Source organism: Myiozetetes cayanensis, unplaced genomic scaffold (assembly GCF_022539395.1).
Source record: "Myiozetetes cayanensis isolate MyiCay16 unplaced genomic scaffold, myiCay2020 scf2-11, whole genome shotgun sequence".
NCBI classification, from domain to species: domain Eukaryota; kingdom Metazoa; phylum Chordata; class Aves; order Passeriformes; family Tyrannidae; genus Myiozetetes; species Myiozetetes cayanensis.
The window spans coordinates 58269115-58295088 of NW_026087411.1; the positions used below are offsets into that span (position 1 = coordinate 58269115).

General features: G+C 42.8%; 1 protein-coding gene across 3 annotated transcripts in view; it reads left to right on the top strand.

The window, feature by feature from the left end:
* Nucleotides 1-23330, top strand: part of SGK1 (serum/glucocorticoid regulated kinase 1) — a 73106-nt gene extending 49776 nt beyond the window's left edge. The window contains exons 1-12 of one of the 3 annotated variants that reach the window (XM_050315444.1): nucleotides 15016-15265; nucleotides 17816-17891; nucleotides 18329-18404; nucleotides 18848-18952; nucleotides 19420-19503; nucleotides 19606-19737; nucleotides 20020-20132; nucleotides 20334-20457; nucleotides 20789-20884; nucleotides 20997-21152; nucleotides 21253-21342; nucleotides 22083-23330. In XM_050315444.1, coding sequence (XP_050171401.1) covers nucleotides 15031-15265; nucleotides 17816-17891; nucleotides 18329-18404; nucleotides 18848-18952; nucleotides 19420-19503; nucleotides 19606-19737; nucleotides 20020-20132; nucleotides 20334-20457; nucleotides 20789-20884; nucleotides 20997-21152; nucleotides 21253-21342; nucleotides 22083-22250 — 1455 coding nt within the window. In that variant the 5' untranslated portion in view covers nucleotides 15016-15030 and the 3' untranslated portion in view covers nucleotides 22251-23330. Of the gene's footprint in view, nucleotides 1-15015; nucleotides 15266-17512; nucleotides 17707-17815; nucleotides 17892-18328; nucleotides 18405-18847; nucleotides 18953-19419; nucleotides 19504-19605; nucleotides 19738-20019; nucleotides 20133-20333; nucleotides 20458-20788; nucleotides 20885-20996; nucleotides 21153-21252; nucleotides 21343-22082 lie in introns of those variants that run through there. The other 2 variants (XM_050315445.1, XM_050315443.1) reach the window with 2 other exon arrangements.
* Nucleotides 23331-25974: the final 2644 nt, after the last annotated feature.

Here is a 25974-nt window from a genome sequence, read left to right on the forward strand (position 1 = left end):
TCTAATTAACTAAACACTTTCACTCAATTGTGACATCTCACTGTAGTGTGTGAATGTTGCAAGTTACACTGATTTCTAAACAGTGGTAGCTATAGCTATAATGCATTTTTTTCAGAAATATGGGAGTCCACACATGGTAGCTGGTTTAACTAATTTGAGCTGTACTTTCTTATTCCTGAAGTGCACTAAGGCAGTGATTTATTTTACCCCTCTACCAGCTACATGTGCAGTGGGAGGGCTCTCAATGTCCTTTCACTCGCTCCTGCCCTCTCTTCTCCATCAAAAGTTATTGTCTTCTTAGTTAGGTCCACAGCTGGTTACACGTGAAACCACATCTAGGGAATGACTCAATTAAAAATACAGTATTTAGAGACCACTTCTTGTCAGTAGTGATGAGATGGGGATGCTAGAAGTTCTTTTTCTTTACCCAGGTTAATTAGGTATCCAGGCTAATTTCAGATAAGAAGAAAAAGTGCTCATGGTTTGCTAATCTGGGACCTAGTCCCAGAGTAGCTGAAGTTTAAAGGCTTTTCTGCCATGACACAACTGCCAATTGTAAAGATTACAATTTCATGCCAGTGGCATTTTTCAGTTTAATGAAACATCAGCATTTTCACTACTTTTCCCTCATCTTTTCCAATAAAGCCCTTTTTCCTGACACAAAAGCTAAGTCAATTAAAAATGTGATGAAAGTGCTCTAAAGGCACAGCTTGAAATTCAGCTTTGCAACGTACAGAAGGTAATTATTCCATATTTTATTTTTCTTTTAATGTATCCATTTATACGCCACAACATGGTAGCAGATCAAAGGTCTAATAGAGCTTAATTGCAATTAATATAAATGCCTCTCTATGTGTCATACTGAACTTGCACTAAAGAAAGGAACATAACAGTCTGGATTGAAGACATGTGAAGTTCTTCCAGATTTACCTGCAGGACAACCTCTAGTTGGCCCTTCAGCCACTGCTGTCAGGGAGGAAGCAGAGCTCCATGGCAACTCAGATGCAGCAATTTGGAAGATCTGTGCTGATTGGACACCCTAAATTTTTGGTGAAAAATTGAGATTCCAGCACTTGTAGCTCTGAAGAATTTTTCTCAAATGAAAAACAAAACCATAGTCTCACATGACTTCAGACCTCTGCAGAGTAGGGGGTGTGTTGTCACAGGTTGTGACCTAGGAGAACTCTTGTCTGAGGGGGAAAAGAATTAGTCCCTATCTGTGTCCTTTTCTCTCCCTTCCTATCAAGGAAGGCTAGGTGAGCTGGGTTTAACTCATCGTTACAGATCTTCACTGGTGGGGAATCCTTGATACCCCTCTGTTTCTTTCTGTCCTTACATTATTGCCCTTAGAGGCTGTTTTCTTGGACAGTCCATGCAGATACAACACAGAACTAAATATTTGTATTTTTTAGTGCCTTTTTTTTTTTTTTTCTGCGTCTTTTTCTGTTGTGTTATAAATCTGACACCTAAAATACCATAGAATATGATGAAGGTCAGCCACAAATTGGCCAGAACCAGGACCCTGGAGGACTTTCTTCCAGAGTGTAGCATTAGGTGAGGTTTCTAGAGGATCTGCTACATTGCTGCAGTTGCAGGGGATGAAAGTGAGAGATGGTAAGGGGATGAAAAAGAGGCCACTGGAGAAAATAGCAGAGTGATGAGGAGACACCACATCCATTGCTTTTCCCAGGTACCAGAAGGATATCCAGATTTGACCTTTTGTCTTGCCCTAACATTTCCCTCATTACCATGTATTTTCCATCCAGCATCCAAACTGCATCTCTATTCTGTTTGAGGTCCTGTTTCCCCAGCAGGGATCTATATTTTAGCTAGCAAGACCTAATGGCAAGCCCTTTTACCTGGAGTACTGCCAGTGACAAGAACTCCAGGCCTTATAGGAGAGTGTCATATTTTTGGAAAGCAGTACAGGGGGCATCATCTTTTGTGCTGTTAAGCAGCTAAGCAATAAATCACACAAAAGCATGAGATGTTGCAAGATTAATAGGGAAAAGGTCTAGGAAAATGTGGTATAGAAGAGAAGTTGAGTGTCATGAGTCTCCTGGTTGTTCATTTGTATGGCTTGGCTCCTGCCCAAGGAGAAGTATCCTTACATATTTTATAGACACTGAAATAAACTAATTAAAAATACCATACTGAATGAAGCCCACACAGAAAAAGTTGCTATGATTTTCTGGTTGTTTTGCTGTTGCTTGTAAAAGTGACCTTGAAAGTGGAAATGTGCCTATGTTGCTCCCTTATTAAAAAAAAAAGGACAATTTTTCTTCTTTTGTAATGGTAGCCCAAGTTCTCTCTGTATCATATTTTTCTGCAAAATATATTTGGCAAGAGAAATATTTATGACTGCACTTTGTAAAGGGTGAGGTTTGTCCAGGAAAGTGACAGAAAACCTTAACCAAGGTAGGGTATGATGTAGCAGCACTTTGGAATTCATCAGTCCTGACCATCACACAGCACAAATGGACCCCATAACAGAACAACCTGACTGAGGAGATATTTAATTCTTTTCATACCAATGCAAATACTCTGAGGTAAATGTGTTTTAGAAAAGAGAAAGGCTAACTAAGGCTTGTTATGCACTACCCTCTAATTACCTTGCAAGGCCCTAGGCAAAGAGAAGGCTGTGCCCAGACTGATTGCCTCAGGAATGAGATGAAAAGCTTCTTCAAGGAAACCTACTGCTTCTCCAGCTCCTACACAGGACATGGAAGGTTTCTGTTCATGTGGAGAAGAAACTAGGTTTTAAACTTTTTCATGTAAAATGTAGCAATGACTGTATGAAAACCTGAAAAACCTTCCCACTTCTCAGTAATCAGTGGACTAAAGGGTGTGATCTCAGTCACCAGTATGAAGAAGGATTAATTTTAAATTTTGTCAACAGTAGTAATGCTTTTTGACACCCTCTATAGTCTTAAGGAGATACTTGTATCTGTTTTGTCACTGTACATCGCAGGAGGCAATTTGTGAATCAGTTCAGCAGTGACGGAAATGAATTCAAAACCTTTTATTATAATCAGACTTTAATATGCTGGAGCAAAATTGCTTCGTTTACCTGAGATATGCTATCATTTTCATTTAGCCTATCACATCATTAAAACAGCATTGTCTGGAGATAATTACTGAAGAAGGCAATCTCTTGTCAGCCTAAAACATAGCAGCATAACCTCATTTATTGAAAATTAAAACAGATGGAAAATTGTTTTTGCTTTTAATATAACTGCACAAAAACTAAGATTGCAAGTATGCTAAAAGTAATTGTAGGAAATGCAAGATTGTGGCTTACAACCTTTGTCCTAAACAAAGTATTTCAACCATCCCAGTAAAAATAAGCATATTTATTCATATCAAGGATTTGGAAATGGTAAAAGAAATACCTCTCCACAAAAAGCATCGGATGCCTGCAGGCAGCCCTAGGGAAAAAAAAAATTTGAACAAAGATTTCATTAGAATAACTCAGAGAAAAGTAATAAATATTGAAAAAACAAACAAAGCACTTTCATTCTATAAGCACATGTATACATCACCACATGGATGTGAATCATCCCAGTAAAACTAAGAAAGCTATTTGTCTGCCTAAAAATAAAACCCAGTTTCTGCACTGGTTCATAGAACTGAGAATATACATCCTAATACAGGATGACCTACCATGCCCTGGGTTCTATATATATCCTTTAATCTTAGGAGCAGCCTGGATGGGAGATAGGGATACTTCTCCATCCACACAAACTTTTTTCTCCTAGATCTGTTGTCACATGACAGATGTATCAGAATTCCAACACAGTTTTAACCACAGAAAGTACATGTTCTGCTCTCCTGGGCATATGCTTGCCAGGCTGTTAGCATTGTGCTCTACCTGCACATCTTCTGGGCATTTTTTTTCCTAATGACCAAGTTGAACATTCATTTTGCTGCCATTGCCCCCTCTTGTACCTTCTGTCACCACTGGGAAGAGTTTGGCTCTGGTGTCATTTTAGCTCTTCATCATGAAGTGATAGGCTGCTGTTCAACTGCCTTTAATCTCCTCTTCATCAGTTTATACAAGCCCAGCTCTTCAGCCTCTCATCAGTGGTCCTTGTTGATCAACCCCTGATCAACCTGGTAGCCTTCCACTGTGGCTCTCTCCAGTTTAAGATCCTTCTTGAAGTGGGTCACCAAAGCTGTCCAGTTTTCCATATCCTATTTGACTTCACCCTATGAAATAAAAACATGAGGAAGTGATCTCTTTTACTTGAAATAATTTTGAAGGTGACTTTGAACTCATGATGTTCCACTGAAAGTGACTGTAGCTGATGGTGTTGCTTTCAGAGTGCTGGCTTCAACTTGAAGCAGTGAGGAAGAAAGATAGGCCTGAGAGGGAAAAGAGAGTGAAATGAAGGAGAAGATTAAGGGGAAAAGATCACTCCAAGGAGTAATGACAAGGCTGGAAAGAAGACAGAGGGAAAAAAACAAGGCTGAAAAAGTTAACATGACAAAGACCAAGGGAGCAGTGTAAGAAATTACATCCTGACACTTTTATTGCATTGTGATCCAGGACAAATGTAGACTAATATGATCTACTTAGCAAATGGGGATGGGTCAAGTTTGAAATCATTTAGGCTAAGAAGTTTCATTCTCTGGAGAGGGGACAGTCAACAGCAAAAAGAGTCCTCTAAATAATTGCTTTGCTCTTCATCTCACTGAGCATGTTGCTCGGGAGCTTTATCCTGACAGCCCTTGAAATATATTTTTCATTTATTTTAGTCCCTTTATAACTCTGCAGGAGAATTACATATCTGTCTTGGAGTGGAAGGTCCAAAATATCCTGTGAGGGATTTTATCTCCACTTTCTCTGCTGCTCACTTGCACCAGCACATGCAAGCCTGTCCCTCTGCCTCCCAGCTGACTGAGGAATGACTGAATAAGGAGAATCAAATCTGGAATTCGAGTCAGTCTTCCAGGAAATGCTATTTGAAGCCTTCAAAAACAATGAAGAAATTGCCCATAAAAGGATTTCCTCTAAAAATTACTTGGTTGCATTGAGGGCAGTATACTACCCTCCCCACAACTCTGCAAAGATCTGACTAACAACAACTTGCTCAAGAAAAAATGAATAAGCAGAATTTCCCTTTACACAAGAAAAACTGTCATATTTTTGGATTCAGGTTCTTTAAAAAAAAAAAAAAGTCATGTGACAAAACCACAGGAGCGAAGAGCCCTGACATCACAAATGTTGGCAGTGTACTCCAGACCAGACAGTGTTTATGGAAAGATGAGAGCTAAACTTCTCTCCTGTCAAATCTGTGCAGGGTAAAGCACTTTGGCAGGCAGGATCAGAAAGGGCTTTCACTGAGTTTGCACCTTGTTGCCTTGTATATTTCTCTGAAATTTTTGTAGCACAGATGGGACTGTATCCCATAGGTTTTGGAGGTAAAAGAAGACCAGTTCCTCTCATAAAATACAGCCAGGAAAATAGCTTTCTCTTTTTATAGAAGTCAGATTCTTGCAGCCCAAAATGGCTTCACAGCACTCGTCTGTTTCTGTGGGATGTTGTGTTGTGTGCAACCTGCCTTCAGCTGTTGTGCCCTGTTGCTATGCGCTCAGGCTGACAGCTGGTGTGTTTCACTCCAAATTAGTGGCTGCCTCTTGCTCCGGAAGTGAAGTAATACCTACACGCAGGGCCAGATTCCAGTTCTCTATGGAAATGCCCCCAAAACAAGTGAAAATACTACCAAAACAGATGCTTTGTACCCATTTCCTGATCAGTCACACAATACTTCCTCTTTCTATATGGAGTTCCCCACTCACTCCCACACCAGTTCCCATTTTTTTTTTCCTTTCCTAGCAATCTAAACATTTCGTCTTGTGAAAAGAATTTAACATCTCAGCAGTTCCACATTTCTTGTAAACCAGCTCCTCAGAAGCGTCAGGATGCTGAGCCATGCTTGTGGATGATGGCATACAGCCTGGAAGGCTGTTTTAGTTCCCTTGGAGGCCAATTCAGAGTAAAATGTGATTTTGAAATCTATTTTAAGATCTTCTGTGAAAATGACGGTGAATGATGAAAGAGGACTTTTTACAAGTCAGTAGCTGTAATATATTGATGAAATAGTTTTTAATCAGTTTAGCTTACTAAATTTCTTTAAGAGCATTTGAATTGCCTCTTTGGTCCAAGTAAAGGTTCACCTTGCCCAGGATCTCATCTCCAGTAATGGTCCATGTCAGATACCATGCAGAGGTGTTTCTCAATCTGTGACAGTACCGGAATTTCAGTAAACGTCAGATGGTGACCTGAAAAATAGCTGCACATTTTTTCTAAGTAAACAATCAAGCAAAGGAAATACAGAAATAAAAGTAATAATATTCTCAAAATATTATTGAGAAAGACAAGTGAGTGAATATTCAAAGCTTATCTTCATTATAGGGTATTATTGTAAATTTAAACCTTATAGCCGTGCTGCACAAGGTCCATTGATAGTTTTTCAAAAACCTAAGTAACCTCTGAATTAACAGGATTTGAGAGACATGGCTAAAGGCACACGATACTGACAAATGCTCAGAGGAGTTTATGTCCTATCCTGAGAGCCACAAATAGACCTCTTATAAAACAAAGTGGGACCTGATGTATCAGGCTCATAATATTCTTCAATATTTAAAAACACCACATCTGAAAATAAAAATGTGTATAAAGAAAACACACTCATTATATTAATGAAATTATGTTGGTTCTCACAATTTCTAACCTCACAGTAGCCTTCCCCCCAACTTCAAGAACAAAACACATTTTCCTGTTAAGCTGTCTTTAACAAATGTGTTCACCAGTTCATTAGTCACTACTGTACATACAAGCATGTTCTAGTGAGTACAAATGCATTAATAGAAGTAATTTTATTTTATTTTATTCCATGACTCAACTCACACAGCCAAAGTGACTTGGAAGTTTAATAGTTGTGGCTGCAGTACCTAAAGACAAATACACTTGACATAATCAAGGTGAATGCTCTGGAGCTTGAGTGATTACAGATCTTTCATTAGCATGACCTGAAACTGGATTAAAGAGTTGTAAGTTTTGTGTATGCTGTTCAACATAGAAAAGTTAAACAAGATAGAATAAATATGTATGAAATGAAAACCACAATCACAACAACAAAAGTATATGTATACATAATACTAAATATGAGAAAAATGTGGTCTGTAAAAAATACTTCAAAATGCTATCTCCAGAAAAAGCTGAGCATACTTTACTATCATATACTATCCATTTTGAAGCAAATATAGTGAAGTCAAAATAAGATTAGGCAGATACAGGGTTACTACGCAGCTGAATCTGGCATATGCACCTCATTGCGTATTTCATACTTTCATATCTCAAACACTGGCACAAACAAATTTTCTTCCTTTCTGAGAAATTCCCTTCTTTTCTCTGCTCATTATTTTTCTGTAAAAAGCACTAAGATCTCAAAACTGTGGAACAAGTCAAAACCAGTGTGCTACTTGTAAACTTCTTGAAACTTGGGAGAACACAGCATTTGATTTTTATTCAGAGTACAATAGCTGTGATTTGAGCTGTGATTTGGTAGTTGTTTGAGTCAGTTAGTCTCGGTCAGTCACCAAATGAGCAAAACTGCTGTCAAGTTTAGTTTCATAGAAGGTGGGTTATATGTCCAACGAGTTGAGCATGGGATTGAAAGTCACAAGCTTTACAAATGTTAATTCTATTTCAGGCTCATCATATGACCATGACCCAAGTCATCCAACTTCCCCATCTCTTTATTCTATAAAATGTAACTGTTAATGTTCACTTGTGTGAGAGTTTAAAGAGCTCTGGATAAAAACAAGCATAAGTGAAAATCATTACTTAGTGAAAATCATGATAATAGCACTAGTAACAGAGTTCCTTGTAACTGTAGACAAGTCGACAGTGCTATGCTTTGCAAGTGACTAAAGCTGCCATTGGCAGCTAAATTATGCTTAGTCTTTCTGCATTTAAACTATACGTTTTTCCTCAGTGGCTCCTCTGGCTCATTTGTCTACAGGAGCAGTACAACACTGAAGGCCAAAAGTCTTGTTTTCAATCCCCTAGCTCACTGGAAAGTACTTAGCTTAATCTCTTTATGCTTCAGTTTCTTCACCTGTCACTTTATCTGTATTTCTAAAGAGCTCCACTGTCAACAAAATACAAGCTACATCGTAATGTTTCCTATATGGCAGCAGGCTGAGGCACATTTGCAACACATCAGTTTCAGGAGTTAATTTTTCTGATGTCCTATTAAAAATACATAGAGATGGTTGATACTCTTTCTCCTGTTCTTCCTTTAAAAAAAAATAAAATTTTACAGCATTATCAAGCCTATCTTATATGAAGCATCAATACATGATATTCAGCTAGACAGAGAGGTGTGTTGATCTCACTGAGGGTATAGAAATTCTGAGAATTATGTACCAGTCACACTGCACTAACCAGTAATCCAATACGCTAGACCTGCTTTTCCTGATTTCTGCATGGAAGTATTCTCTCAAAAAAAATACTCTATTACAACGTTCTGATGAGAGCATCACATTAGTATAAGCAACTACTTGGAGCATGGCACACTTCCAGATATGTATTCTTCTTTTCTTCAGGAGTTTAAAACCAGAATGCAGCCAATGGGTGTAAGATCAATAGCGCTATGCTTACAGTTTGCCTTGCACACTGACTAAGCAGGCCGGGATACACACCTGCCTCCAGCTTCAGCTGTGCCAGCTGGAGAGGCTGTGCCCAGGTGCTCATCCCCTGGCTGACTAACGCAAGTCAGTGGGAGCTCCCACATGGAGATCTGCCAGCTGATTCAGTGGCTGGTAACACCCACCATGTGGGTGTTGATGAGCAGATGCAGATGCACTGGGGCGAGGAAGCTCTTGTTGAAGGCTGGAAAGGTCATATACCCACAGCTTGTGGTCTACTGAATGACTATGCATGGCTGGGTGTCTGTGCTTGTCAAACCTCCCGATTCTAATCCTTGAACTGGATGAAAATTTGGAGATATTTAAACTTCAGTTAAGAGGAAGAGACAAGAAACCTCAGAGGTAAAGTTGTTGGACCTGATATACACAGCAGCAAATGCAAGTCTCTGTTACACAGACAGCCAGGTTAGATGTTCCAGCCACTTCTTTTGGCCCTGAAGCCTAGTAAACCTATGGACGAAACACTTGAGGCTTGGCTGCCTGAAGATAAGCTTTTCTTTGTGGAATCACATAAAACATTTTCAAAAATGTAAAGGCAGCTTCTGGCAAAGTAAATAAAATGCACATCAGAGGTTTCCAATTCACTCTAGGGTTTAAGGTGTTAAAAAAATTTGGACTAATTGGAATACTACAAAGAGATTCACAGTGCTGTGAATGACTGAGCAGGTTCAAAACGGCATCTGGAAGTGAAAAACAGAAATTATTGCTGGAGATGTTTGTGGCTTTTTCTTTCTGGGTCTGCCTATTAAACAGCTGTGGGCCTCCTTTGTCCTCCAGTAATATTCTTTGTGGTGATCATGTGCTGTGGAAAAAGCACTTTCCTGGCAGTTCCAACATGCTGGATGGTGGCAGGTGATGCTACCAGTTGCCAGTTCAATGTGGATATGGTTATACTTCCTTCCTTCCCCCCCCAAATCTGGATTCAGATCCTTTCTTGAATAACAGCCTTTTAGGTGTCAGTGTTCTAAGTGCCTCATTTTTCACTGTAATGGATAGGTCCTGATGGGAAGGGAACCAGGGCTATAATAATATCACAAATCTAGGCAGCATTCCTCCAAGGTACTGCAAATGCCTGCACCGCCTGCTCTGGCTCTTGACAACCCAAATTTTCTGTTTACAACACATGTAATTATGCAAATAAGGTTGCCTGATATGGAATATATATTGCTGTACACAATCTTAATCCAGATACTAGAATGGGAGAAAGTCAACTTTGCATTTAATTTTTGGTTCTGCCACAGACTTCCTTCAGATGATACATACTGTCTATGCTGTGGTTTAATTCCCTCTTTTGTAAAACAGAACTATTACTTTCACATCTCTCTGAGATGATATCAGGCACAGTGCAAGGCAAGGTAATGTCAATTAATTTCAAGAAAACTGGTATGTCTTGTATATCCAGTGTAATCCACAACCACCCAGTGCTCCTATCTGGAAGACAAGATGTATATAATTCATCATTGAGGAGCACCATGGTGCGTTATACCAATGTTAAAAGTATTCTTCCAGGTCCATAAGTAGACTGGACTAAGTTAGGTCAGGAATCTCTGACCATATGTATGGTATTTAAACTTGCCACAGGACCTTTTTCTTTTTATGTAAATGTATATAAATCAGGAATAAAATGGCCAGCTCTCAAACTATGTTGACAACATGATCCTCTAAAGCAATTCTATATATTTTACACGTGAAGCTCCAGAAATAAGAAAAAAAAAAAATCACCTGTAATTCAAAAAAGCTTCTACCTATTTCTGGGTTTCAGGACCAAATTCCTGGAACTAAACATTAGACACTGCCTAAGGTTTCAGGTCACAGATGGACTGAGTTGCCTTTAGGGCACTTATTTGTCTCTTCTGACCAAGACCGTTACCTTTGGTAACTATATGCCTAACTCAAGAACCAAAAGGTAAGGAGGGTAAATATATTATGAATGGACCAGTTACCTAGGACAAAATTAACACTTCTTCCCTTGCCATCTAGCTTAGACTAATTAATCTACCCTCAGAAATACTGTAATAACCCCACTTTTATCTGGGTCCTGCGATGGACCCACATAAATGTGGCAAATATCTCCTAAAATAATAAATCACTAGACACAAATCAATATAGATAAAGCCCTGTCTAGCATGCATGCTTTACATCCTTCTGCCCAGGAAGCCTTTTAAGACTTCCTGAAAGAAAACCTTCTAAAAATAATAAGAGATACTGATGCAGTCAACATCATGGCAAGAGAGAATGGTGGTATCACCAAGAGGAAAAGCATTAACACCTGGAAGTGTGATTCTCCCTTTAGCAGGCCTCTGTTTTCACATCTCCATGAATCCAAGTTTTTGTTTTGAGATAGTAGTCAGTTGAATTTTTCTCTAGCAAAAATTCCTCTCTGAAAAATTTGCTCACTGTTCACATCATTTGATGCCTTATCTCTAAGGTTGCTGGAGGACTTACAGGCTTAAAGAGATCTTTCTTTTAAGATAATGAACTACAGTGATGGTGATGATGATGATGATGGGGGTTTTGTATACACTTAAAAGACATTGAGATACCGTGGCAAACACCTAGTGGAACACTAGATGAAGAGATAAGGCAAAAAGAGATAAAAGAAATGACCCCACAGCTAGGTTCCTTCAGCTAACATTTGTATTTTAGCACATATATTCATGCAAGAGGTGTAGGGAAACTTGTTCAGATTATGTCCTTGATGGAAAATGCTTAAATGCATTTCTGCTATTATACTTCAAAATCTAAAAGTTTGAAAGAAAAAATCTGAGTGCAAGAGTTAGCAGACAGTACATGCTTACACTATTCATTCTGGAGTATGTATGAGCTTCTCACATAAGGCTGCCTTGTGACCAAAGGAAGCCAGCAGACCGAACTTACAGCATCACCAAAAATCTTCATTTTTCTCATTTATTTTTCTTTATCATTTTTCTATCAGATGTTTTCACTTCTTTCCCCATACTAGTGCTATTCATTTCTGATAAGGCCAATCTCTGCGCAGTCAAATTAATTTAAGTTCATAACAACAATAAGGAATTCAAGTATCTGTCATCCAGCATCATTTTATGAGAACTCTAAGCCGGAGAGGTTACACAGTATTTCAAGGACTTTTACGAACCATGGGGTGACACATCCAGAGGAAGGCATACAAATATGCTTTTTCTGTAGTCACCCCTCTCTAACTGCTACAGGCCAAAATACCTGCAACATTTGCTTATAAAGTCACAGTGACAACAACTCCAGTAGAGTCAAATCCAGTGTTGAAAAAAAAGTGGAAGTCAGGGCATTGCTTATCAGCTATTCTAACTAGAGGTCAGTTCATCTAAAGGATGCTGTAATTTTCCACTGCTTTCTACAAGGATGGGAATTACTTTTTCTCAGCACAGCCCTGCATCACTCTGTGATCCTATGAGTGTAATCCCTTGGCACTAAAGCCTCTTATTGACAATGCAGTAAACCTGCTCCGTAAGCATCAGAAAAGGGAAAGAAAAGATGTTTCAAATTTGTATTTGGCAAAATATGACACTGAAATCAATTAGATGTTTCCAGATCAACAGGGGCTTCAGTCAACAAACCTCCTGTCAACACAATGTCTAGCAGACTTGTTGACAGCATTCGAAAGCTCCTGATTTAAAATCTCTGTTGGGATTGTTATTAAAGCTGCTATTCAGTTCCTTATCTGTTTGCTGCTACCCGCAGACATCATTTGCAGGGGCAGTCTGAAGGTCTTGACTGAAAGTTTTGGCTGTTGCACATGAAACTTAATTACAAGGTCAGAGACTTGTTTGTTGGGGATTTACAGGAGGAAAATAAAAGCTTCTGAGATTTTGCTTCAGGAGACAGATGCTGTTAGGAGTGCCATCCTCTTCTGTATTTGGGGGCTATGTTGTTCCTACAGCTGGAATTCCATCTTCCTTTAATTAACCCAAAGCCAAATACTGCTGAAAATATTTGCAGAATTTGGAGACGTTGCCTTCCAGAGTCAGCCAAGAAATTTTAGGAACCTGCTGCATCTTGATTCAGCAAGATAAGTAAGCAGGAATTCATTCATACAGCATCGAATTCATTGTCAAACTGAACTTCAGAAGGTACCAGAGAATTAAATTTCTGAAGGATTGAGGCACTGAATTTCATGTTAGACAATGAGAACCAGAACAGAGTCAGAAAAGAACTCAGAGATTCCAGTTACCAAGTAGGCTGCTGAAGTCTCTGACCTTCTTAAAGGGCAAAAGGGATAAGTTTCTGTGTGCCCCATAAATTAAACACCGCCAGGCAGGGCTAACATCTGTCTGCCCACCACAGATGAAGCAGCCCTCCAAACAGCAAGGCTTTTCTAGGGAGACAGACTTACACAGTCAAGCTACTGCTGAATGTGCTTTGAACTGCATTGAGCAATACCCTGGCATTAAGTTATGCATGTCCCAAATCTCTGTGTCAGCAGGCCCCTGGGGTAACCCATACCAGTAAGCCAGTATGTTGTGCCTATTCTGCCCCATGCCCACGTCGCCCACTGTTCCAGCAGAGTCTGTGTCTTTCTGCATCTCTCACAGCCTGGCAGCAGGGCCCTGTTTTGGATGGTGACATGGTGAAGAGCTTGATGAGCATCTGTTTACTTAGTGCTACTTTTACATGGAATACAGTTACTTGTCAGAGTCAAATGCTTTATATTAGGTTACAAATCAAATCAGTTCTCTTCCTTCTTGACCGCAATCAGCAGTTCCTGGAGTTTTCCGAGTTGGTTAAACACTGTGACTAATAAAACAGTATCATGCCTCTCCGAAGTGCAGTCTAAGACTCGGAATGTTAGTATGGGCCCAAGGTCCATGCAGGTCAGTCTGGGTTACTGGGTTAGCTGATCAGTGCACCATTTAACACTGCACCACTATGTGAGAGGGAAAGAACAGGCAACTATTCAGTGATATGATCCAACCCAGCCATGGCTCACGTGAGTTTGTGGTCCAGGAACTTTCCAGGTCAGACATGCTGCCTTTGTAGTCAAATCTTGGGTATGTTTTCCCTATTGATTTGTCCATCCATAGAGTGCACACATCCTGGGGTAAAGAGTTCTCTAAATTTTTAATATTCTATCTGTGGAGTCCCATGTTCCTTTTTTTCATTTTCAGTGTCAACCTGTTACTTTTTATTTACTTTGCTTTGAGAAACTATAAGTTTAAAAGTTCGGGACAGTTTGTCATTTGTTTTAGGCTGCGGTAGAAAAGTAACACAAGTGCGAAACATCACTGTAATTCTTTGATTCTTCTTCTGTATTTACTTTTTAGCAGTAGAGTCCTAACCCGCCGACACAAATTCTTGACGCAATTTATTGGGAAATTCACAATGTCTGATGCTTTTCTAGAAGACTTGGTTTTGGAGTAAGAGAATCTTTTAATCGTATAGAATCATAGAATCAACTGGCTTGGAAAAGACCTCCAAGATGATCAAGTCCAACCCTTGATCCAACACTGGCGTGGTTACTAGATCATGGCACTAAGTGCCATATCTAGTCTCAGTTACCTTTTCCTCGCCTGGGTTCTCTCGCTCGTTTCTACTGTTAATGGGTTCGCCGCTATCGCCGTAGGGAAAAGTTTTAAAACGCAACATTAGGACACTCAGACTCTTAAGCCCAGCCCCGGGCTTTTGAGAACCCCGCTCACGACCCTAAAACAAGACCCTGCGTGAACTATAACTAACAAAATAATAATAATCCGTCTTTTGGGAGGCATTCCTCCCTTCCACACTAAGAACGTCACTACTCCGAGAGGCACCTCCGGCGCGGGGCTCCCGAGCCGGCAGGTGTGTGCCGGGCGCAGGAACGCAGGGTCCCCGCGGCGGGGCGCGGCCGGGGGTGGCGGCGCCGGGCCGGGCGGTGCCGTGCGGGCGGGGGGCGCCGCCGGGGCGCTGCCGGCGGAAGGCGCTGGGTGCCAGGTCGGAGCGGGGCGCCGGTCCCGCCCCGGCGCTATCCGGCCGGCGGGGCAGCCCGGCCAGCGGCCGCAGACCCGCGCCCCCCGCGGGCAGCGGTAGCCCCCACCCCGCCTCTCCCTGCCCGCCCTGGCGGGGAGCCCCGGTGGCGGGCGGTGCGGGACCCGCGCCCCGAGTACGCGGCCGCTCGCACCGCGCCTGGGCAGCGCCTGCCTCGGCGGGGCAGGGCCGGCCGCTGCCGGCAGGTCAGGGAGGGCCGGAGTGGCCTCCCCGCCCCTCCCCGCCCGTGCCTGTGAGTGAGCGTGTGTGCGCGCTGATTACAGTAATTTTGAGGGTGATGTTGCAACGGGGCAGAGTGTGCGGGGCGGCCCGTGCTGAACTTTATAACGCTCCCGCATGTCCGCCGCCCTCGATATTGCGTCCATAAAGGGGTCAGCGGGAGCGCCGGCCGGCCTCGCCGCCCTCGCCGCCTCCCTCCTGCCTGCGGGCCGCCTGGCCAGGAAGGAAAGTTATTCGGGATTGCAGCAGCGGCCGGGAGCGGGAGCCCAGTCGCAGCCGCGCCGCCGCGCCGCGCCCGGGGTCCCGGCAGGCAGAGAGATGAGGGGCAAAGAGGAGAAGTCGTCGCTGAAAGGTGGGTTCACCGCTCCGCCCTGGCAGGAAAACTGTTCTCCGCGGGGCAAATAACCCCTCCAGCAGCGGGGTCTCCCCGCAGCGGGTGCACACAGGCGGCTGCGTGCAGGGTGCAGCCGAGGCAGCGAATGGCACGAACAGCGGCCAGGTGACTTTGCGAGAGCAGCGGAGCCCTTGCAAAAAGACCGACGCGAAGCGGGGCGAGTGCGGTGGTGTAGCGTCTAGAGCGGGGGCGCTTAGAGGCAGAGTGAGGGGCCGCAGCTGAGCGAGGAGGAGGGCAGTGGATGTCAGCCTCTGGCAAGTGGAGCAGAAGAGCGGGTGGGTTGTGCCGGAGCCTGCCCTGGGCCTGGTAGCTGCTCGCCTCTGCGCTCAGCTGGCAGGAGTGTGTCGGGGACCAGCGTCGTAGAGCCCGGAGGGGGATGCCATGGGGGCAAGGGACGAGAACTCCGGTGACTCTCCTAACTGCAGATGATTTTTAACAGCGGTGCTCTGAAAGCGCATAAGGGGCAGAGGAAACTGGCTGTGTCTGTTCCAATTTATGAAGCATTTTTTGGTTTTTTTTTTATTTTATCGTGGGATATTTTATTGTTGTTGTCCACTTACATTAGTGAGAGTGGTAGTTCGCAGCAGAGGAAAGCAACAAGTGGGAGAACGTAAGGTCCCGCCAGCCGCAGCCCGCATTTCCTTGCCTCTCCCGTCACCCCATCCTTCCCTGGCGCCAGCTCTCTTCCACTTCCCCACACCGGGACGGCGGGGCCGGACAAGGCCCCCCTGCTCGGGAAGGATACCGGAGGCTCGGAGCTCTTTCCGTATAAGGCCTTTGCAGCGCTTTTTAAAAGACCTGTGCCCACGTCGCCGAGGAGGAGTCTCTCTTTATTCCGGGTCATCCGTCTTGCTGTTCAGGGTGAGCAGCAGCCTTTGACTGAGCTGCACCCCTGCTGTCCTGGGGTGCTTGCCATCATTTCTCCCCCACTTCCTCCGAGGTGCAGGGTACAGGCAGCTGCCAAGGGATGCCGCCCAGCGGCCGGCAGTGGTTGTGGGGGGAGAGCAGCAGCGGGTGCAGAGAAAAAAAAAAAAAAAAAAAGGCGTAAAAAGACGGGCTCCGGGCGGCGGAGGGGAGGATGGCAGGAGGTTGCAGCTGGAGTCGTTGGCCGCAGCCCAGCGCCCATCGCTCAGACAGCGAGGCGAAACACGCGCATGAATAACGTCGCGTCGGGTGGAAAGTTCCAGCCGCCTGTAGGGCTCAGGAGCCCGGCAACCCCTGGCCGCGCCTGACCCCTGCCAGGGCTGCGAACGGGGATGCCCCTCGGCAGGGGAGACTAGGTGGAGGCCGTGATACCCCTCGCTGTGCCTTCCCGCGCCCCCCGGGCGCAGATCCCCGGCTTCATCCTTTAACCTTGGGCTTCGTGCATGCACCAGCGCTCCTGACGTGCCCCGGTGCACCCGCAAGGAAGCGGCTGATCCATTAAATCCCGGGTACACGGTGTTCCCAAATGACCGTGTACAGTAGAAACAAAACCTCCGGAGCGGGGCTGTTTATCTTTTTTTTTTTTTTTTTTTTCCTCCGTAACTGCACTTGTCCAGCCCTTGTGCATATACCCACCTGTTCTAGAAGCAGATCTCTTCGCTGTCCTCCAAGTTAAGGGGACAGATTTTATTTCCTGTTATTTCCCTTTTTGGCATTAAAAAAATACTTTTTTTCCTTTTCCCTATCAGTAATGTCCCAGCCAGGATCAGGGCAGTGCACAGAAGGGACATTTGTTTGTTTTATTGAATACCGGGCAGGAAATTTTGTTCTTCTGAGTCACTGCAGCTCCTTCAAGGAAACGTCAGCGTCCCTTATCGCCGCTCACCCCGGGCAGCGGGACCGGGAGCGGATGCAGGCTGCGGGATGGGGGCCGGGGGGGTACACCCACACTTTAGGAAGAGGTTCTTGTCCAAGACAGAGCCAGATTTCAACTTTATATAACCACAAAAATAAGTGGGGCCGGGATACAAAAGAAAGGGGGAGGGGGGAGAGAGAGATGGGGCTACGGGAGTTTGCTGTCTGGAAAAAAAACCAAAATTGATACGTTTAGCCGTGGATGTTCTGCACGATGAGGGTGCTATAGGGGGGGTCCCCTGAGGGTTGCACCTAAGGCAGGGCGGTAGCAAAGGCAGCGACAATTGCTTCCCCCAACCTCCGGAGGCGGCCAATGGCCGCCCCCCCAAGGACGTCGAGGGGGGAGCAGTCGTCGCTGCCCCGCCCCAGTCCCGCCCATCACCGCCGCCACTTAAACGCCGTCGGGTGCTTCGCCAAGTCAGTGCGGTGCTGGGAGCCGGTGGTATCGTAGCCTTTCTGTTTATCCGCCTCTCGCTCCAAGATGACCGTGAAAGCAGCCGAGGCGTCTGGTCCTACCTTGACTTATTCGAAGATGAGGGGGATGGTGGCTCTCCTCATCGGTGAGCAGCGGGGGGCTTCTTCGAAGATGCTCAAGGGAACTGTGATTTTTCTGTTAGGGTGGCTTAACGATTTTGTTTTTCCTTTCTCTGTCCTTTTTTTACCTTATAGCTTTCATGAAGCAGAGAAGAATGGGACTAAACGACTTCATTCAGAAGATAGCCACCAACTCCTATGCGTGCAAGCAGTAAGTATCAGGAATTTTGGGCAGATTTTAGTAAAAAATATCATTACGTATTGCGAGGTTTAGTTTAAAAATAATGTTTGTTTACTGTAATGCCTCTGGCATGACTGTTATGGAAGAGTTAATTGGTCTTGTTGAGGTATTACTCACTTGGCAATGATCTTTGCGGGCTGTGTTTGGGACAAATAAGTCAGAGGAGATTTCTAGTGACCCGTACCGGTTTTGTAATGTATTTAGAGTATAAGTAAATTTCTTTGTATGACGGAATTTACTTTCTCTAGATTAATTTTACGCCTTAAATCGAATAGATTGTTTTGGCTGCCTTCTGTAGTTAGCTCAACCAAAACTCCTCTTTCGCGCTACGTGTTTGCCCTCTGGCGGAAAGATCTGCCTGCTGCTCCTGGTAACTCTTCTAATCATGTGTGCTCTTATCCTTTCAGCCCTGAAGTTCAGTCTATCTTGAAAATCTCCCAGCCTCATGAGCCTGAACTTATGAATGCTAATCCTTCTCCTCCGGTAAGTAGATTTTACTCAGACATTTTTAGAATGTCAAGTCAGCCAGTAATAGAAGTGGAGGAAAATTAGCATCATGAGTATTACTTGTTATAGCTCATAGCACACTGATGTAAATAGGAAAGAGTTATCAGGTTAGACTAAAGTTTTTCTGTTCCAAACATGGAGAAGAAATTTAAAAAAAGCTTTATTATTTGTTACTTCAGTATGAAATGTGCCTAAGACTTTAGCAAGAACTTTTCAGTAAGCTGTGGCTGTTCGACTCTTCTTAGGCAGTACCTAATAGTTTAAGATATTTGGTAGAGGTCAATATTAAAGTTTTAGTGACAAGAAGAGAGCTGAACTTCATTTTCAAGGTCACTTTATTTATAGTTTTTTAAAAAAGATACATTGTTGAGACTCATTGCAGAGCTGTTTTAATAAATGTGGTTTGTCTATTTTTCTAGCCCAGTCCTTCACAGCAGATCAATCTTGGTCCGTCATCCAACCCACATGCCAAGCCATCAGACTTCCATTTCTTAAAAGTGATTGGAAAAGGCAGTTTTGGGAAGGTAAGCTTAACTTTTTTTCCATTGTAATTTATTTTTTCTTCAGCTCTTCTATGAAATACTAGATACTGGGGGGTTCTTACTGGCTTTGATGAATGGTGGTCATTTAAACCAAATCGGAGTACATTCTGCTGCCCAGTGCCTGGCTCCTAGCATAGCTGGAGAGGGAGAGGGAGCAGGGATGCTGCATTTGAATGAGTCATAGAGGAGCTGGGGAGTGGAATGCACTGATGCTGGGGAAAATACATTTACTTTGCTTTTGGAAGGGAAAGAAACAAGACAAAATCTTTGGGTTAGATTATTTTACCAGAATGGTAACACTGTTAGGCATTTCCCACAAAGAACTTGCCCATTGAACCAGAGGGAAGTGGCAGTCCTCAGCATGTAACATAAAGGCTTGTTGCAGTCAGTGTTTACAAGTTGTTCTGTATTTCAGTATGGCTCAGTTCTGGGATTTTATCCCCTTCTAGGTCCTCCTTGCACGGCATAAGGCAGAAGAGCAGTTCTACGCTGTTAAAGTCCTTCAGAAAAAAGCAATCCTGAAGAAGAAGGAGGTAAGCTACCCTTCATGATGCCATTGCAATGTCCATTAAATACATTTTTGCCGCTATTACTAAGCAAGTGTGCTAAACATTAATGATTTCTTTTGTTTTCAGGAGAAGCACATTATGTCAGAACGCAATGTCTTGCTGAAAAATGTGAAACACCCTTTCCTGGTTGGGCTCCACTTTTCCTTCCAAACCGCAGACAAATTGTATTTTGTCCTGGACTACATCAATGGTGGAGAGGTAAGCAGTAAGAAAATTGAATAGTATTTCCTATCACATGCATGATGGTAGGGTAGACATTTTCACCCTTTCTTTTAAATAAAAAAAGTTGCAAGGGGAAGAGTCATGGGGCAGAAGTTAGTAGATTGAATATTTCTGCCTGCCAAGTTTTGAACTACCAAAGGATCATTAGTCCATTTCCTGCTATTGTTCTCCCTTGCTATATATGTTGAGTCTAATTAAGTGCATTGTTAACAGGCTTTGGCGCCGTTTACACAACTTTGTTTTCTCTGTCTCCTGTAGTTGTTCTACCACCTCCAGAGGGAGCGTTGCTTCCTGGAGCCGAGAGCCCGATTTTATGCTGCTGAAATTGCCAGTGCACTGGGCTATCTGCACTCACTGAACATCGTGTATCGGTAAGCAGACTTTTTCAGTTTGTAGAGAAAAAAAACATGTGCTTTGTCAAATAAGCATTAAAAAGTTGATCTCACTGTGAGGTCAGAATTACTTTTAATATTCTGTGGCAGCTTAGTGAAGTTCTGTAAACAGTTGCACCTAGAATCTTCTCACTACACCTCCCCTAATGACCACTTGTCTTCTTTCATCTCTTCGTGCAGAGACTTGAAACCAGAGAACATCCTGCTCGATTCACAGGGGCACATTGTCTTGACTGACTTTGGACTCTGCAAAGAAAACATAGAGCACAACGGCACAACCTCCACCTTCTGCGGCACACCAGAGGTACAGCCAACCCTCAGCCCATCACTTGCAGAACAAAAGCATGTGCTGTTGTCATCAGTGAAATCCGTAACCTGCCCTGTATACGTACGGCTGGTTGGATACGGCACGGGGTATTACAGGCCTTGTAGTATAAGGCTGCCAGTGTAGGCCCCAGAGCTTGTTGAACAGGATCAGGGATCAAACCATCTCCCTGTTCATAAAGATCTTGTAGCTTTCCTTTTGCTTAGATATTGCTGGGATTCAGTAAGGTGCTTTCATTCAAGAATGGGGAGGCTTTCCTAAGTGTAAAGATCCCTTTGGCTAACGTTGCTCTTTCCCTTCTCTTTCACAGTATCTTGCTCCTGAAGTTCTCCATAAGCAGCCCTACGACCGAACTGTGGATTGGTGGTGCCTTGGAGCAGTCCTGTATGAGATGCTTTATGGCTTGGTAAGCAAAGAATCCTTCATGACAGATCAAACTAGCTTACTCAGCCTTTCCCCACAAGAAACCCTGTGCCCGCCTGTCAGCCTCAATAACTTCTCCTTTCCCTTTCCCACAGCCACCCTTCTACAGCAGGAACACAGCAGAAATGTACGACAATATCTTGAACAAACCCTTGCAGCTGAAGCCAAATATTACCAACTCAGCTAGACATCTCCTGGAAGGCCTGTTGCAGAAGGATAGGACAAAGAGGCTTGGTGCCAAGGAGGACTTTGTAAGTACAAACTGGCCAGTGCCGGCAGGCAGCACGGGAGGATGACTAGGCCATACTGTTTACATGGGTCTGAATTAATCTATTTTTCTCTCTGTAACAGATGGAGATTAAGAATCACATCTTCTTCTCCCCAATTAACTGGGATGATCTCATTAATAAGAAGATTACACCCCCTTTTAACCCAAATGTGGTATGTATCACTTCTAATTATAGACTGTATGGTGATTGTCTTTTTCCCGCTTGTCTTTGTGGGGTGCCCAGGGGCCAGGGGCAAGTGGCTGGATGGCTGTGTTTGGGGAACACAGCTTTTCCTTCCCCTGTATCTGTCCAAACAAGGTTAAAAATAAGTAGTGACTGACTTCTTGCTGATGGTCAGTCTAAATTTAGTTGGTTTTTTTGGTGTCTCATGTGCTTCATTTGCATGGTAATTTATAAATAATCCCCAGCATCCCCGTTTTACCCAAGGGGAAGGTAAGGTATAGAGAACAAGTAGGTTTCCAAGGGTAGTTATGTTTAGCTTGTCAGATACTAACATTTAAAGAGAGCAGTCTGGTTATGGAGGTTGTTCTTTCATTTTCTGAGCATTTTAGAAACTGCGTTTAATAACTTGCCCAAAGTCCTGCTTTATAAACTGCAGTGTGGCAGAGTGGCATGTTTACATTTGGCTTCTGTTGCATGAGATTAGTTGGAGTGTAGCATGCTAAATTGAATCATCTTGTTTTTAGTAAGACAATATGGAGCAGGATACAAAAACCTGAACCTTTAGGTTGAACTAAAACTTTCTAACAGTTTTAGACTAAGACTGTTTAACAGTGGGCCTGAGGTGACAACACTGGGAATCTCTGCACAAGGATGCTTGTCTCCATATTGAATTGACCTGTGCACTCACAAAACATTTGGGTCTAAATTCCTTTTCTGCCCTTTCTACAGAGCGGCCCTAGTGACCTGCGACACTTTGATCCGGAGTTCACAGATGAGCCAGTCCCCAACTCCATTGGCCAGTCCCCAGACAGCATCCTCATCACCGCCAGTGTCAAAGAAGCCGCTGAGGCATTTTTGGGCTTCTCGTATGCCCCACCCGTGGACTCTTTCTTGTGAACATTTTTCTTTCTTTCTTTTTTAATAATAATAACAACTATTATTTTTATTTTTTGTTTGGCCTTCTGGTGGAACTGCCAGTTGACCAGTCATCTTGAAAGAGAATTTGCACATTTCCACCGTGGCAGCTTTGCAGCCTTAATTTCAACGACACTGTTTGCTGGAAGCTTTTTTGAAGAGCACATCACTCTCTAAATGAGCTTTACAGGCTTTTCATTTCCATTTGTTCTTCCCCCAAAGTGGTGCTGTCTCCTTGGGAAAGAAAACCATAGCGACTGCTGCCATAGACAGCTATGGCAGGTCGTAGGAGTAAGAACAAGCTGTTTTGAAATCGTGCTTGAAAAGCCTTGCCTGAAGATCTGTCTGAACGTGATAAGGATTTTATGAAATGTGCCTTTTTTTCTGATGAGATCTTGTGAGCTCCAAAGCTTTCCCTGTTGCAGAGTGTGTTTCTCAGTTCATTTATGTGGGTTTACTATGTGAACAAATGGTATGCGTGTGGTCTGCGTACTACAGATGGACTTAGTTTAAAGCATCAGTGTGACACTTGCAGGATACCACAATGTGGGGCATTGTTTGTTTCTTCCATATTTGGAAGATAAATTAAGTGTAATTTTGAAATTTCTTTTGTAAATCTATACAGTCAACTAAAATTATTGAGATGGGCTCACAATTACTTGTATCCAAATGCTTGAAGAAAGCATTGCTGCTATGAAAAAAGATTTCTATTTTTAGAAAGGGTTTTTATGGACCAAAATGCCCCAGCTGCAGTCAGTCAAAGCTGTTGGTTTCTTTTTTTCCCCTCTTTTCTTTTCTTTTCTCCCCCTTCTTTTAGTTTAAAAGATATCATCTGTAAAATGGGCATTATTTATGGTTTTGGGGTTTGAGGGATTTTCATTCCTGACTGTATGTATTGTAAAAAAGATCTGTACATTCAGTTGTAACTCTAGATGTATATTTAAACTCACAGACTTACTTGTAATGTATACCATCATTGTAATGTAATATAATTAACATGGTTATATGTATCATATTTTTTGTGACCAAACCCATTGGTTTGCAGTAAAATCCTGAAACATACTTCCATAAACTCTGTCTTATTTTAAAACAAAAGCTTTAGGCAGCTTAAAAAAAAAAATAAACTGAGATAGTTTTGCTTAGGTGTGTGATGGTTATTCCATCAAACTGTACCCATAGAAGTTCTTACTGTGGATACAGCTTGGCAAAGTACTTGGTCTTTTAACTGTGGTTGTTAAGAGTGGATGTGTATCGATGTGGTGTGGATACTCTTACATGGTGCAAATGCTCACACTTCCTCCAAATGACTTTCTGTAGCAAAATGAAGGTACTGCTCTCTGGTGTGGGCAAAGCATAACTACGCTTGAATTAAGTCCTTAGGTAACAAAGACAGCAGCTGATTTAGCATTGGTTATGCTGCAGACATACGCTAGAAGCAGGTTGTCATGAATCTGATAGAAATAGTCCCTACCTGGGAGTCCATCCTTGAGCATCAAGCATTGCTGCTGTGATATGGGGCGGTGGAATGCACCTAGAGTTTACTAGTGTTCCAAAATCTATATTCAGGAGGTGGGTGTCACCAATTGATCATGTGCTTGCAGATGGGGTAAAACTGACTATTCCTCTAAAACTGAGCTGTTAAATAATTTTTTATTACTCTGTACTACTACCAGGTGGCCTGCAAGAGGGACTTTTCATCCAAGAAGTAAGATAATCACTTCTTCTGGATGATTCCATTCAGTTTCTTTTGTGTGGTGATGGACAGTTTTTTTCTCTGAGGGAGTGGGCATCTGCACCTTATTTACAGCTCCCATTATCCACTGGGTACTGCAGTTGGTGGTCTTAGCAATTCGGAGAATCAAGATGAGCAGTTGCTGAGAAAAGCTGGGTCAGTCAACTGTTACTCAGGCTGTTGTGATAACAGCAGTGTAAGCAAATCTCTTAATAGGGATGGTATTTCTGTTCATTACATTTCTGAGATAAAAGCATGCAGTAATTTTCCATCTTTTATTATCTGTTGGATGTAGGAACAGAGAAGCGTGTGTGGCTTCAGCTACAAACTCTGTCTGGGAGATCACACTTGGACCTAAAGATGCTAATTTATACTAGGCAAGAAGCCTCTCTCAAGATCTCTTTAGTATCTGAAAGAGATGCAGCCACCTCAAACTCCCAACAAACTCCCAAATTCACGGTTTCAACAACTCTTTGAATAGTGTATTGAAGGCTTTGCAAAGTCTTTCACTGCTATAATGTTCCTGAAACATCTTTTGTGCCAATGACTTGTAGACTAGAGATGTTAAAATATATAGTACTCATTTGTCTCTGTAGAAAGTGAAACTGTACTTGCTAAGCAAAGAAGTTGTGCAATACTCATTATCTTTGCCTCACCCGTTTCCCAGGCATGAGCAAGGTGCTACTTGCAGATAACAGAAGCAGAGAACTACAGCCCTAGGGTAAAAAAGCGTTAAATGCTGTCTGTCATTTTCAAGGAAAAAAACACTGGAATCATTATTAATGAAGAAGTATGAAGTGTCATCGACTCAAAGGTGTACATCAGATTCTTTTCATCTTTGCCAAGATGTAGGGTAATACTTTAATGGGTTACTTTGAAGAAACAATGTCAGATTTTAATTTTAACTGTTCTACCATGTGTAGGCTCATTATGCAGCTACTTCGTTCTGCAAAAGTCTGCAACTGCTAGCAATGAATATTCAACACATGCCGCCTCAATTGTTTTGGTGTAGAGAAGGGGAAAAAGTTGTCCATGATTTTAATCTCCCTGATTTTGATGTATTACGGTCATGCCTGTAGGGAAAGAGCCTGTGGAAGTCAACTGGGTTTGTTTGCTTGTAGTTTTGTTTGTTTTATGGAATTCCGTGTCTGTAAGGTCTATATTCCCTTTAAAGAAAAGTCACTGGACTGAGAAGCAGAGTGCTAGGACTCCTGAAGTCAGAGCTGACATGGGTGTTACGTGTTATTTCAACTAAGAGCTGAATCTGGTTTAATTTCACCCATTTCTAACATGTAAGTAATCACTCACATTTTCTGCTGGTGGCAATGTTGTAACTGCCCCCAGCTTGGATAGCTTTACTCAGCAGAATGGTCAGCTCAACAAAACTTTACACACTGCTATATTGTATTCTGAATGGTGAGCATGCCTGGGCTCTCATACGCCCCTTACATGGAGTGTATTGATAATACATGCATAAACATTTAAACACATAAATGCAGACATCTTGCGTGGCTTACTCTGTATTACTTATCTCTGTTACCATAAGCCATGTACCATTTCACGAGCCTTACAAAGATAAGAGAAGCTTCTTAGTGACAATTTTTCGTGTGCTCCTTATACACAACATGCTGGAGGACAGTCTGGATCATGAACAAATCAAGCAGGAGATACCTGTGTCTCTCCCAAAAGATTCTTAAAAAGTAGTCTATGCCCACCCTGTGTACACTTCTCATAAACAGACTGGAGAAATGAATGAAAAAAAACAAGGCTCTTGCACAGCCTTGCACCTCCAGTGAAACATTTCTACAGGTAGTCTTTTCTGAGGCTGTAGAAAAGAGCTTTGGCTAGTGGTCCTAATTTGGCATCTTACCTGGGTTACCTAAAGGTAGGTGAGATGAATCTGGGCCCATCTGGACTCTTCTAAAAGTGAAATGAAATACTGCACAACGTTATGCTCCTATATAACTGCAGTAC